The 13679-nt window shown below is 41.4% G+C and overlaps 1 protein-coding gene across 4 annotated transcripts in view; it reads left to right on the top strand.

Annotated features, from left to right (window-relative positions):
* Positions 1-12311, top strand: part of PDE4B (phosphodiesterase 4B) — a 687840-nt gene extending 675529 nt beyond the window's left edge. For all 4 annotated transcript variants that reach the window (XM_056122176.1, XM_056122177.1, XM_056122178.1 and 1 more), the window contains 6 exons: positions 131-295; positions 2269-2368; positions 4673-4827; positions 4942-5064; positions 6595-6777; positions 10044-12311. In XM_056122176.1, coding sequence (XP_055978151.1) covers positions 131-295; positions 2269-2368; positions 4673-4827; positions 4942-5064; positions 6595-6777; positions 10044-10409 — 1092 coding nt within the window. In that variant the 3' untranslated portion in view covers positions 10410-12311. The remainder of the gene's footprint in view (positions 1-130; positions 296-2268; positions 2369-4672; positions 4828-4941; positions 5065-6594; positions 6778-10043) is intronic.
* Positions 12312-13679: the final 1368 nt, after the last annotated feature.

The raw sequence follows: 13679 nt of genomic DNA, 5'->3' as shown, positions 1-13679 counted from the left end.
GTCAACAGCATTGGTTATCCAACAAGAAGCCAATGGTTTACTTTTTCATCCTAGTATACTTTTTTTAATTTGATTTTTATTTATTTGGGAACATCTGCTTATTTGTTTTCTAATCCATTTTAATGCATAGGAAAGAGACCTTCTAAAGACATTCAAAATCTCATCTGACACATTCGTAACCTACATGATGACTTTAGAAGATCATTACCATTCTGATGTGGCATATCATAACAGCCTTCACGCTGCTGATGTAGCCCAGTCTACCCATGTTCTTCTTTCTACGCCAGCATTAGATGTGAGTAGTTCTGACCCGTGTGCACACCTGCTCATCCCCTTGAAAGTGTGACATTCGATGTTTGTTAGCTATATAGAAATAATACTGTTGGATGATTTACATACTTGAATTAATTCTATTGACAGGGTGGTTAGTAAAAGTGAGTCACATTTCTACTTTGCTTTAGAATATCAGTTATGAGTAGTCTTGTCTTTCTAGCTCATACAATTGAAACGTGTGTATCAAGCAATTAACAAAATAACTTTCTTCTTATATCATAGTTCTAGAACCCAATAAGTGTCTATTATGGCACCTGGTATACTATATAGCCTCACTATGGGTGTAACAAGCCACATTGCCCATACCATCCACTGCACTGTGAGAAATAGTCAAAATGGATAATACTCAGTGTTCTATATAGTTTCTGTAAGGAAAAAAGCATCCTCAGAACTACTCTTCTATGAATTCATAAGACTCATTCTAAGAAGTGAAGAAAAGGGAACTGCATAGTCTAGAAGTGAGGAATAAACAATATTAAAGACATAAGGACAGAGTTCCATCATGCAAGACATCTCACTGCATGATGACAGTGCTCCTTTGTTCCCAGAGGAATGTCTATGTAGAGACCAATAGAAGGAGCAGAGACTCCAGCCGGTGATGCTCTTCCTTGAGAGGTTACAGTGGGCTCTGAGCACTTGTAAACTATGCAGGCTCTCCCCAGGGAGGAATTGAACAAGTTCTCTCCACCTCACCATTGTAGTTTGGGAGGTAAAAAAAGATGAAACTGATCATAACTCTATTGCTTTGATCTCCAAAAGAAGCCTGGTTCGATCTCCAGTGCCATATGGTACCCTAGTCACCTCCAAGAGCAAGTCCCTGAGCACAGGACTGATGGGGGTGGCGAGGAGGTAGGCACCAAAACACTGCTGGATGCTGCCCAGTCCCTCTCTCTCCCCTCACCCCCCCACCCCACAAAACTAAAGAAACTTGAAAAGACTTGAAAAAGTGAAATGAGTTTAAGACTATTTAACACTCACAGAGAAAAATTATTATGTTCCACATAGTAGCATCACGGGGTGGGCTGGCACTGTTTAACAGCCAACTTCTGATGTGCACAGGATCTCTATGGTGGGACCAGAAATTGTCCACAAGTGCAACAGATCTTTAGAGAAGGGAAGAAAGTGAATATGCTCCTGAGTAGCCATATTGGCCTTCCTTGGAGTGGTGGAAACTGAGCTTGCATTTGAGGCTCAGAAGATTTAAGTAATCACCAAGGATGAGGAAAGATGTTGCAAGCAGAGAAAAACATGTCAGCCAGAAAATAGTACACACCTAAATCAATATTAGATTTAAATCAGTGTGTACAGTGGGAGCAGAGGAGGCCTCTTCACAGTATGAAGGGGCTGAGTTTCATGGAGAAATGGTCTCAAGTCTTAGCCATAGGTCAATGCTGAGTGGATGGGTATTAAGTCAATGGATGAATGAATGAATGGACAAGAGCTTCTCACCACACATTTAGCTTTAGGGGAAAAAAAATTACCGTCCATCTTATGAATCCGGAATTTGTTCTTTTGTTCTCTAAGTTACCCAGCCTGAAAACACAGGAAGGTAGTTATATCTCAGGGAAAAGCCAGTTGGACTTGCTTCTGTGACTTGTATGTGCTTGTGTTATATAAGTACCATCCGGTGACACCACTTAGCCAATAAACAAACACCAGGCACCTTCTGATCACTCACCATAAGCATTATGCTACCATCCTCCCAAGCCTCCGCCTGCAAAGTTGGTGTGAACCAGACCATCATTCCCTTCATCTGAGACCCTCTGATGATGGACAGGACCTACACTTAGCTAAACTCATATTTTGAGGCTTTATGTAAATCAACTCATAATCCTTCTCTCAACAAAGAATGAAATAGGGTACTTGAAAATACTAGTAGAACGCACATGCAGTTAAAGGCAAATGGAGTTAAAAAACCCTCATTTTGCTCTGCAGGCTGTCTTCACAGATTTGGAAATCCTGGCCGCCATTTTTGCAGCTGCTATCCATGACGTAGATCACCCCGGAGTCTCTAATCAGTTCCTCATCAACACAAGTGAGTCCGCCACTTGAAACATCATTCAAGATAATTGTATGACTCGTGCTTCACTTTTTCCCTCCTCATGTTTTCATGATAGATAATAAAAGAGTAATAATGAAGTCATTTTTCTGTTCCTCTCGGACTGATCAGATCTTTCCTGGACACTTTGTCCATTGTAGCAACCAAATTTCCAAGCTGCGTGGAGAACTTGGAAAGGGTCAGAGAGGAGCCATAAAAAAACATGTGTGGCATTTGGAAAATAAGATATGTTAGAAAAGAGTAACCAGTGTGGAATCATCTGGTAAGGACAAGGAAAGGCGTGGGGATAATGTAATCAAGGGTTTCTGTATTATGCAGTGACTCCCACAGAACAAGTGAACCACTAGTGTTCCTCTCTACTAAGGAAGAGATTCAGATGATGGATGTGACATGGGAACATCCAAACAGAAATAAGACTCCCCCCAAAAAAGCAGCTCTGGAATGTTTCTACAATTCAGGGAGGGAAGGGTCATTGAAAGTTCCATACACTCTCATCCGTTACATACATTTATTGATGAATTTGTCTGTCACTGGACCTCAGTAAGCTTTAAGAACCCAAACTGTGCTCACTGCTATTGTCATGCTCAGAATGTTTGGTATCCACACTAATGATGATCCATGCAGTTGTTGATTTAATGTATTTTTTTTTCTGAGAATGTTGGTGATCCCCTTGTAGTGAGGATTAAGAGCAAGTATAGAAATTTTTTAACTACTGGCAGTGAAGGAGTCCTTGCTGCTTTTTGTCAGTAAAAGAGCTGATGGGGGGCTAGAGCGATAGCGAAGCAGGCAGGGCATTTGCCTTGCATGCTGCTAACCCGGGTTCGATTCCCAGCATCCCATATGGTTCTCTGAGCACTACCAGGAGTAATTCTTGAGAGCATGAGCCAGGAGTAACCCCTGTGCACGCCAGGTATGACCTAAATAAAACAAACAAACAGCTAAGAGCTGATGGATCTAGATGTGGTGTACCTTGATTTTTTTGTCACGTTCTACTGAAAGAATATAAAATTTGGGCTATTACTTGCCTGCTGGCATCATCAGTTGACATAATATGATGTCATGAGTCAGTCCAGATATAGGCCAGTAAATGATCTTTCTGCCCCAGCCACCCACATCCCTACAACATATAAAGCCAGCTGCAGATCTGTGTCTGTGATCACAAGATGAACAGAGCGTAAGTTCTAAAATGACTTCAGAAATCCCACCACCTTCCCCTGAGATCCTAAGGCAAAACACTTGGTTAAAGCAACAGCATGAGACTGACAACACCTATAATTAGTAGCATGCTGCAATCATGTGACTGTTTTCTTGATTGAGAGAAAATGTGGTGTCACAATTCAATGACCTGGTACTCAGTGGCAGACCCTGGTCCTGTTTCATTAAAGATGTCTGCGATTCTTCTGTGTGAATGGGAGACTGGAAGTTGTAGTTTCAGATCTAACTTCTTCAATTCTTGTGTATAGGAACAAATGGCAGAAAACTTGACATCAAGATTATTCTTTACAATTATTATTTTTTCGGGGCTGGAGCAATAGCCCAGTGGGGAGGATGTTTGCCTTGCACACAACTGACCTGGGTTCGATTCCCAGCATCCCATATGGTCTCCTGAGCATCACCAGGAGTAATTCCTGAGTGCAGAGCCAGGAGTAACCCCTGTGCATCGCCAGGTGTGACCCCCCGGTAAAAAAAAGCAAAAATAAATAAAAAGAATAAAATTAATATTTTTTCTTGCAGTATTTATAAAAAGCTCCCCCAAGCTAAATTATTTAGAGAACATAAAGGTAGCCCACTATTATCTTCTTTAAATATCCAAAGCTTACGTCACAATTTTCAGAGTTGGAGGGCACAAAAAGATATGACTAGAGATTGAAAAAAAAATCAAAGCATTCTTGATAAAGTGTAGTGACTTTTTTGGTTTGTTCTTTTTCTAAAATGTGTGATGACATAAAGGAAATTAACAAAGTGAGGCACAAGTAGCAATTAGCTGCCTTAGTGTCAGTGTCTCCATATGAAGCATAGAAGGAAAAATGGATTTTATAATACTCTGCATTTCCATCAAAGAGAATGCTTATGCACTGTCATATTCTAGAAGCATGTTTGTGCTTGGAAACTGACTCCATCCCTTTGGAGCGGGAGAATGTTTCTCTAGAGGGAAGTGGCGTGTGAGTCTTGAATCTTGAAGTGATATTGAAAGCACTAGATCTGATTTCATCTTGACAAAGTGCCAACGTTGGAACTATGTACCTTCAATTAAGTCATTCTTTTTTTCTGCTTTGTTAGACTCTGAACTCGCACTGATGTACAATGATGAATCTGTGTTGGAAAACCATCACCTTGCCGTTGGTTTCAAATTGCTGCAAGAAGAACACTGTGACATCTTTCAGAATCTCACCAAGAAACAACGTCAGACACTCAGGAAAATGGTTATTGACATGGTAAGATTTTAGCTTCTCTGCCTTCCTAGCTCCATTATGTCTTTGCAGGAAGAGAAATGCCAATCTGTTTGATAAACAGAGTTCAGTGACATTCTCATTTTCTTTTTACCCAAGGTGTTGGCAACGGATATGTCCAAACACATGAGCCTGCTGGCAGACTTGAAGACCATGGTAGAAACAAAAAAAGTTACAAGTTCCGGTGTTCTTCTCCTGGACAACTATACTGATCGCATACAGGTACTTGTGGACTTCATGCAAAGCCAAATCCAATAGCAATTGCAAAGTGAAAATAAGCTGAAATCTTCTCAAAAAAATTAGAAATTGAGCTCCCATTTGACCCAGCAATACCACTCCTGGGAATATATCCCAGAGAGGCAAAAAAGTATAGCCGAAGTGACATCTGCAACTGTCTGTTTATTGCAGCACTCTTTACAATAGCCAGAATCTGGAAAAAACCTGAGTGCCCGAGAACAGATGACTGGTTAAAGAAACTTTGGTACATTTACACAATAGAGTACTATGTAGCTGTTAGAAAAGACGAAGTCATGAAATTTACATACAAGTGGTACTACATGGAAAGTATCATATTAAGCGAAATGGCTCAGAAAGAAAGGGATAGACATAGAAAGATTGCACTCATCTGGGGAACATAAAGTAACAAAATAGGAAACTAACACCCAAGAATGGCTGAGATTAGTACCAGGAATTTTACTCCATGACCTGGAGGCCAACCACACATGCTAGGGGAAAAGGGAGCTCAGATAAAGAGGAGAACACCAAATAAAGGTGTTGGGATGATTCTCCCAGGATGGGAGAAGCATGCTGAAAGTAGACTATAGACCAAACATGAATACCACTCAATGTCTCTTTTGCAAACCACAACACCCAAAAGGAGAGAGAGAACAAAAGGGAATGCCCTGCCACAGAGGCAGGGAGGGATTGGGGGATGGGGGACAGGAGGGATACTGGGATCCATGGTGGTGGGAAATGCGCACTGGTGGAGGGAAGGGTGTTTGATCATTGTGTAATTGAAACCCAAGCACAAAAATGTGTAAGTCTGCAACTGTACCTCATGATGTCTCACTATTAAAAAAATTTAATAAAAAAATTTAAAAAAAAAAGAAAATAAGCTGAAATCAATGTAGTCGTGTGCCCCAGACTCCTGCTACAGTTTGGGGCTTATTTTAAGAACAAATTAAGAAAATGGGACATTTAAATGTGTGCTCTGATTTATGAATCAAAACACAACGTTATTTTGAATAACCGAGTTCTAAAAATACATGGCAAAATCTCTTTGTAATAAGGCATACGTGACGACTGGTCCCAAAGCTCATGTTTGGATATTAATCCCATTGACTTGAAGTTTGTTAGGTCTGTTTTGGTTATACAAATTGCCATCAGCTGGTCTCCTCTTTCCACAAGTGGAAACTATGAAGACATCGAGTTTGAGTAATTTTTTGCATTTTTTCCAAACTAAGGAAAGGAAATGATGGCAACATCTGACCTCTAATGTCCTTTCCAGTTTTTAAGTTCAATGCCTGTCAATCTAAGAAGACACACATTTTCCTTTTTGGGACTTTCTAATGGTAAATAATTAATTCTTGCCAGCCCCATTGTAACACTGCTTTATTGGTGCACCCATAATTATAATGCAACTAAAATGTTCTTAGGTTTGGTACCAAGTGTACTAGTACAAGAGGGATGAGATGTTCTTCTGGTGGTATTTATACCTAATTTTACAAGCTTTCCAAAACTTGATGATTTCAGGTTCTTCGCAACATGGTACACTGTGCAGACCTGAGCAACCCCACCAAGTCCTTGGAATTATACAGACAATGGACAGATCGCATCATGGAGGAATTTTTCCAGCAGGGTGATAAAGAGAGGGAGAGAGGAATGGAGATCAGCCCAATGTGTGATAAGCACACAGCTTCTGTGGAAAAATCCCAGGTATCTAATAGAAGATTCTTAAAGTTTCTGTAGAACTAAAAGATTCCATCTAGTTCTTTTTGAAAAGTACAGAGTATAAAATAATACGGAAGCAACTACCCATTTAGTTCCATTATACTCATGACTCATTTGCTTCTCCAATACACTCAATTTCACAGGGTAGAGATAAAACAGACATCAGAAACCCATCAAAGTTTGGACTATGTATGTGCAAACATTTTAGATAGTAGTCATGACCCGAGCAAATCCAGCTGATTAAACCAGCTGCTGGCATCTCTCTTCCCCTGCATCCATTCTGGTTTCTCTTTGCTCTAACTTTATCCAAATGCTCACATCATCCTGTGCACACTGCACCCGACTTTTGCTGCCTCTTATAATTCAGTAGCTAGCCACCAATCTCATTCTCACACACTGCTTCAACCTTAAGGACAAAGTGCTGCCCTCTCTCCTCTTCCGAGGTCATGTCTACACCTTTGAGAATGTTGTGAAATTTTCCAGGGTCTGTTGAGATGTGTTTGTTTCAAGAAAACAAAAGGTCTGAGCCAGGTGGTCATGACTGAGAGTGGGTCTGTCAGATCCTTCTGACAAAAGAACTGAGCAGTGTTTGCTTGTGTCAATGATCTTCTCCGCTACTCAGTGTCCTCGAGTTTATAGAACTGTTTCATATCCATCAAGTATTCTTTCATTTCTTCATTTGGGGAAAGGGTGAATATGGGTCAACCTGGTTGTACCCAGTGCTTACTCAAGATCACTTCTGCTAGGAATTGGGGGACCTATGAGGTACCAGGGGTTGAACCGGGGTGGGCTGTGTGCAAGTAAAGTACCTCGCCTCCTATACTGTCTTTCCGGCCCTCTTTGGTTGCTTATTAAAATACCAGATTAAACTAGTTTCAAATATCTGAATGTGCTCTAAATATCTAGTGTGTTATAAAAATGTACGTTAGGGGCTGGAGAAAGTGGGTAAGGCATTTACCTTTCACACACCAGAGCCCAAGTTTGATCCCAAGTGCCACTTATAATTTCCTGAGCAATGCCAGAAGTGACCATTGAGCATAGAGCCAGGAGTAAGCCCTGAGCCCCACTGAGTGGCCCAACCCCTGAGGATTGGGCCAATAAGACAAATACAAAAACAATAAATGTTAACATAATGTTAAATGTATGTTAACATTAGCTGGTTAGGACCAGTGAAAATAATAGATTCATACATGCATACATACAGATGTGCATGCTTAGGAACAATGTCCTTTGATAAACAAAGGTGGTGTTTTATAAGTGTATGGCATTCTGTGTGTTTTTTCCACACATTTTTCATCCAACATCCTATTTGAACCTCTAAGCAGTTTTCCCGAGACAGACAGCAGGATTTTTCGGTCCAGTTCACAGGCTTTCTGAAACCGGCCTCTAAAACTCTTCACACCGGTCTCTGCCTGTTGTCAAGAAGCTCCCTTTGTGGTTTCCTGCAGATGAGTTTGGGTGGCCATTGTCTGAGAAGTCTGGTCAAAAAGCCCCTGGTTAGGTGATCTTAGAATTTGAAGATATTTCTCACCCTGGGGCTCAGCAAGGAAGCAACTAGAGGCTGCTCTAATGAAAAAATAAATAAATAAAAAGATACAGGGCATTCAACAAAAGCGAAGCCCTCTAAGAAAGGAAACTACTGCACTCTTGGCTAATTCAATTTCTCCATTGCCTTGAGCTCATTCTTTCAGGGCCCTGGAAAACACCTTGAAGATACTCATTACTGTCTAATAAATACACATGTAGAAGTAAAAGGGGAAAACACCTTGAAGATACTCATTACTGTCTAATAAATACACATGTAGAAGTAAAAGGGGAAAACACCTTGAAGATACTCATTACTGTCTAATAAATACACATGTAGAAGTAAAAGGGGGTGCGAAGGAGTGGGTGGAACAAAGAAAAGGGATCTGAATCATCTACAATCAAGTTCTTATGCAGATCAGGGAGGCCTTGACTTTGTGTGAAGTCTGTTTGTTAACATTAGGGAAACACTGCAGAGAAAAGATAGGTAGGTAGATAGTTAAACAGAGGGATTGATAAACAATAGAGAGATGATGGTGAATTGATACCAGTGGATGGATAGATAATAGATTTGATTAATAGGTAGAGGTACATATGGCTAAAGTTTTGGGGCATGGTATAACCTTGATATTAAATGGCTGCCTCCAAACCAAAATGTTAATACAGTTTCAGTGTTGTGGAAATGTAACTCTATAATGTCCTGGTGGGTGCACAGAAGTTACCCTTATTCATCTCCCCCTCACTCTAAACCCAGACCAAGACAGGGGAATTCCATTTTCTCGTTCAACCAGTGCCTATTCTTTGTCTCAACCTGCCCCCACCCCCAATGTTTCCTGTTTGTCCGACAATGGCGAGGTCAGCGTGAGGCCATTGAACCAGCTCATGCAGGATGCGTAGCCACTGTGTAAACCATAACAGAGCCATGAGCCTCATATTTTTTTCACAGGAACACTAGTAAAGGGAACTGCTTAATTGTTTTTATTTTCCCTTCTTTCTCCTGATGGAAATGGCTGTGTGCCCTGTGTATCTAAAACAATTGTAGACGTGTCCACAGAGGGGTTCTTTGTTGGTTTAGGGACGTGATATATGTTCAAGTGTTTAACCACAAACTCTCTTCTATAAATCAAAAGCATCCCACAGAACTTGGGAAATTTTAGAGGATTCAGGAGCTGACTCCTCTTCGTTTTGGAACAGTGGCATTGTCTCAAGTTATCAGGGAAAGAATGTTGAGTCAGAACGTTAGATCTGGGGTTTCCTTCTTCAGAAGAGTGACTCACAGAATCCTAGGAGCGATGGAGCCATTCCCAGCCAGCGATGGTTCCATCTAGACTTCTAACTGGCACACATGAAAGGAAAAGTTGTCAGTTGTTGCAAGACGAAGGCAGACTTTGGAATGATCTGGCTCTGGGCCCTGGTTCCCCCATTTAACTGTGTTTCTGACTTTCATCTCAACAAATCTTTGTTTCCTCCTTCATAAAGGCAGCTCCCCAGACTTACATTGTGTGATTAAGAGAAGTAACGTGTAGTTTACAAACTTCCTATAAGAAGTTCCTAGACTTCTCTGCAATCAGAGCAGGAAGGAGCATATAGGAAGTATTCAAAGAGTAGAATCCTTTATTGTTATTATTATTCATTTCTTGGGTTGTTGGTCTTTCTTTCATGGAAACTGGGATTGTGTGTTGTGTTTCCAAGGGTCTTCACAGAAATATTATCTTGTTTCTTTCCAGGTTGGTTTTATTGACTACATTGTCCATCCACTGTGGGAGACCTGGGCAGATCTGGTACAGCCTGATGCCCAGGACATTTTGGATACATTAGAAGATAACAGGAACTGGTATCAGAGCATGATACCCCAGAGCCCCTCCCCACCACTGGACGAGCAGAACAGAGACTGCCAGGGTCTGATGGAGAAGTTCCAATTCGAACTGACGCTCGAAGAAGAGGATTCCGAAGGACCAGAGAAAGAGGGTGAGGGCCACAGCTATTTAAGCAGCACAAAGACGCTGTGTGTGATCGAGCCAGAACACCAGGATTCACTCGGAGAGACGGATGGAGATGGCACAACTGAGGACAAGTCCCCAACTGACACCTAATCCCCTTCTCTGGGTGGAGATGAACATTCCAGCCTTGATAAGCATGCCAGCTGAATGGGTGGGCCAACTGCCCTGGGGGCTGAGGCCTGCACAGGACAAGGGCCCAGTGGCCTTTCCAGTGACTTGAGTTTGGAGCCAGAATGCAAGACCAGAAGCAAAGAGCAGCTCAGGAAGTTCCACTGTTGAATGGCCCACTGGCCACTTCAGTGGTGAGCTGAGGCTTCCTTTGGTACTAGAAGCCAGCGATGGAACGCGACTCAAAGATTTTTTAAAAAAAGAAGACAGGACACTGAGGGATTTTTTTTTTTTGGCACTAAGTTTTGAGACTCTGTCTCTGCTAGTGACTGAACTAATAACTTCATTTTTAAATCTGCTCACCTTGTCCCCTCGTCTGCCAACCTGTGTGCCTTTTTTGTAAAACATTTTCACGTCTTTAAAATGCCTGTTGAATACCTAGAGTTTAGTATCCACTTCTACATAGTGTTCAGCATTGACAAAACTTTTTTGACTCTTTCTGGGGGGGGATAAAAACAGAAAGAAAATGGTCTTTGTTCTTTATCGGGCAATACCGTTCACTTTGCTATGGTTCCATCTGCAGGCAGGAAGGAGATAGTTGTAACCATATAGTCCTTTCTCTGTTGTCCCATCCAAGTTCAGTGTGAACTGTTTGCCTGCTTTATACAGTGTTCTCCCTTAGACATTCACTTTCTGGCTATAAACAGAATTCAAGTGAACATTAGCAGGGAGAGTCATGTTCAAGTAATAATGTGTAAAATCCTGCTTTATGAGACATTGTCCTAAACTCCTTCAATAATGGGGTGTCGTAGGTCCGCTGTACTGGAACCTGAACTCTTTTCATGCTCGATCATGCTATTTTCAACTTAATGCTGCCGTTTTTCTCTTGCACTGCCTTCCACGCTAACACCTCAGTTTCTGTTTATAACCATGTATTTATTACCCAGTGTATATAATGTAATGTTTTGTAAGTTATTAATTTATATATCTAACATTGCCTGCCAATGGTGGTGTTACATTTGTGTAGAAAACTCTGCCTAAGAGTTGCGACTTCTCTTGTAATATTTTGTTCTTGTTATTTTTTTTTTGTATTGTGTGGTCTATAACCTGAAAGTTACTTAAGAAAGACATGAGACTCGCCCACCTGTGTGGATATTGGGGGTCTTTTCTTCCCTCTTCCCTTTTCCCCAATCTGAGTCACTAATACTGCTCCCTTTATGAACCTTTGCAAACTGGTTTTGGAAACAGGATTCTCATATTAGATACTAAGTGGTTTATACTGAGCTTTTACTTTTGTAGAGTTTGATAGGGTTAGGGGGCAACGGGATGGGGTTTTTACCCTTGTTCTATCCAAATCTGTGTACGTGTAAGTTGGGTTCTAACTGGGTTCTCCCTACTTGGGGTTTCAAAAGCAACACTACATTTGTTCACAGCCAGTTTTCTCTGAGTGTTCCCAGACTACTGACTTTGAAGAGCAAAGCCTCCTGCCTGGCCTTCAGCAGGGCTGCCATGTTCCAATTAATTATGAAAGAAAACAATAAAGCAATGTGAATTTTATAATACAATGTGAATGGATGTCATAAATCATGCAAATGTGAAGCTTCTGATAACACTTCTTAGGCCTCTTACTGACTCCAGGCTCAGTTTGTAAAATATTGTTTCATGCTTTCAGTTCTGCATTGTGACTCAGTCATTAAAGAAATGGCACCTACGTGCATGACCAATGGGTTGTCTGTCTATGAACACTGCATTATTTCAGGTGGAAATTCTATTGTTTTCAAAAGTTTATCATAAGATATGTTATAGTATGACTATTATATTGTGCTCAAATGCATTCTTAAGAAACTTTTATATGAGGTGAATAAACAAAAGCATGATTAGATTAGACTTGTAAGCCCAATTATTTCCTAATTGGTTCTGATGTGTGCGAATTTTACCCTCTCTTTTTTCTTATCACACCCCACAATGCAAACAGCCACTTGGCCACCAGCATAGTGCAAGTTTCAAACTGTCCAAAGAGTCTACTTGCTTGAAACATGTCTCTTTTCCTGAGCAATTGTTTGCCTAGCTCAATGGTGTGGAAAAAGACATGGTGATAGGCAACAAAGCCTCTTAGGCATCTGAAGAGTTTAATTCAGTTGATAGGGATTGGGCATCTCCAGCATAATTGGGTGCCCTAGGAAAGTGAATCATTGACTGACAGTAACAGTGTAATCAGATGGTCCCATCGATTCACTGGATGCATGAAGAATCTGAAGTCACAGTGAAACTATGATGCCCTGGCTGACTCTCCATCTTCCATGGGCTCTCTTGTTGCTCAGACAGATGGTAGTTTTCTTTCCAGAAAGTACTCTAAATAGCACAAGCAAGTGATTCAACTGCTTGGTAAAAATCTTAAAAGTCAGAGCTGGAGAGATAGTACAGCAGGTAGGATGCTTGCCCTGCATGCGGCAGACCCAGGTTCCATCTCTGACATTCATTCCATATGATCCCCTGAGCACTGCCAGGACTGATCCTGGAGCACAGAGCCAGAAGTAATATCCGAGACTTCTTGGTTTGGCCCATACAACAAACAGCAAAAAAAATATCTAGAAAGTCTTCTTTGAAAAAAACATGTGTGGGGTCAGAGCAATAGTGCAGCAGACAGGGCACTTAGTTTGCATGGGGTCAACACGGGTTCTATCCCCAGCCCCTCATAGGGACCCCCAAGCCCACCAGAAGTGATCCCTGGGCATAGAGCCAGGAGCAAACCTTGAACACCCCAGGTGTTTCTTCCCCCATGCTGAGCACTGTGTATGATGAGGGTGTTTTGGTCACAGATAAGAATCAGACATGGCCCATGAACTTTTAACCACAGCGAACTGGTCTGTGAGTCTGTAAGAGGGCTGATGTCTAAGAACACTCCAATTCCTCTATTTCTTTACAAGAACAGTAGCAGATGAGCAAACAGTGCAGCTGCAGAGCAAATGGGGATGCCTTTAAAGCGAGTTGGTTAGAATGGTCGGGGTGTTACTTTGGGACTAGCTGGAGACAATTATAAATACATGCAGGTCAGTGTTTTACAGAGAAGTGGTTTTTAACTCTGGCTGCAAAATGAAAAGCACCTGGGAAATATTTTTCATTTCTCTTGTGGGTGAGGGGCTATCTCACCAGAAGGTGCCTGAGGCCACTCCTGAAAATAGATATTTAAGGGCTTGAGAGATTAAGTGTTAAAGCACTTGCCTTTCAAATGAGTGACTGTGTTTTGATCTCTAG

The sequence above is a fragment of the Sorex fumeus genome, unplaced genomic scaffold, assembly GCF_029834395.1.
Source record: "Sorex fumeus unplaced genomic scaffold, SorFum_2.1 ptg000045l, whole genome shotgun sequence".
NCBI classification, from domain to species: domain Eukaryota; kingdom Metazoa; phylum Chordata; class Mammalia; order Eulipotyphla; family Soricidae; genus Sorex; species Sorex fumeus.
Note: the sequence above shows the minus strand (reverse complement) of the source record. Positions and strands in the feature narration are given on the sequence as shown.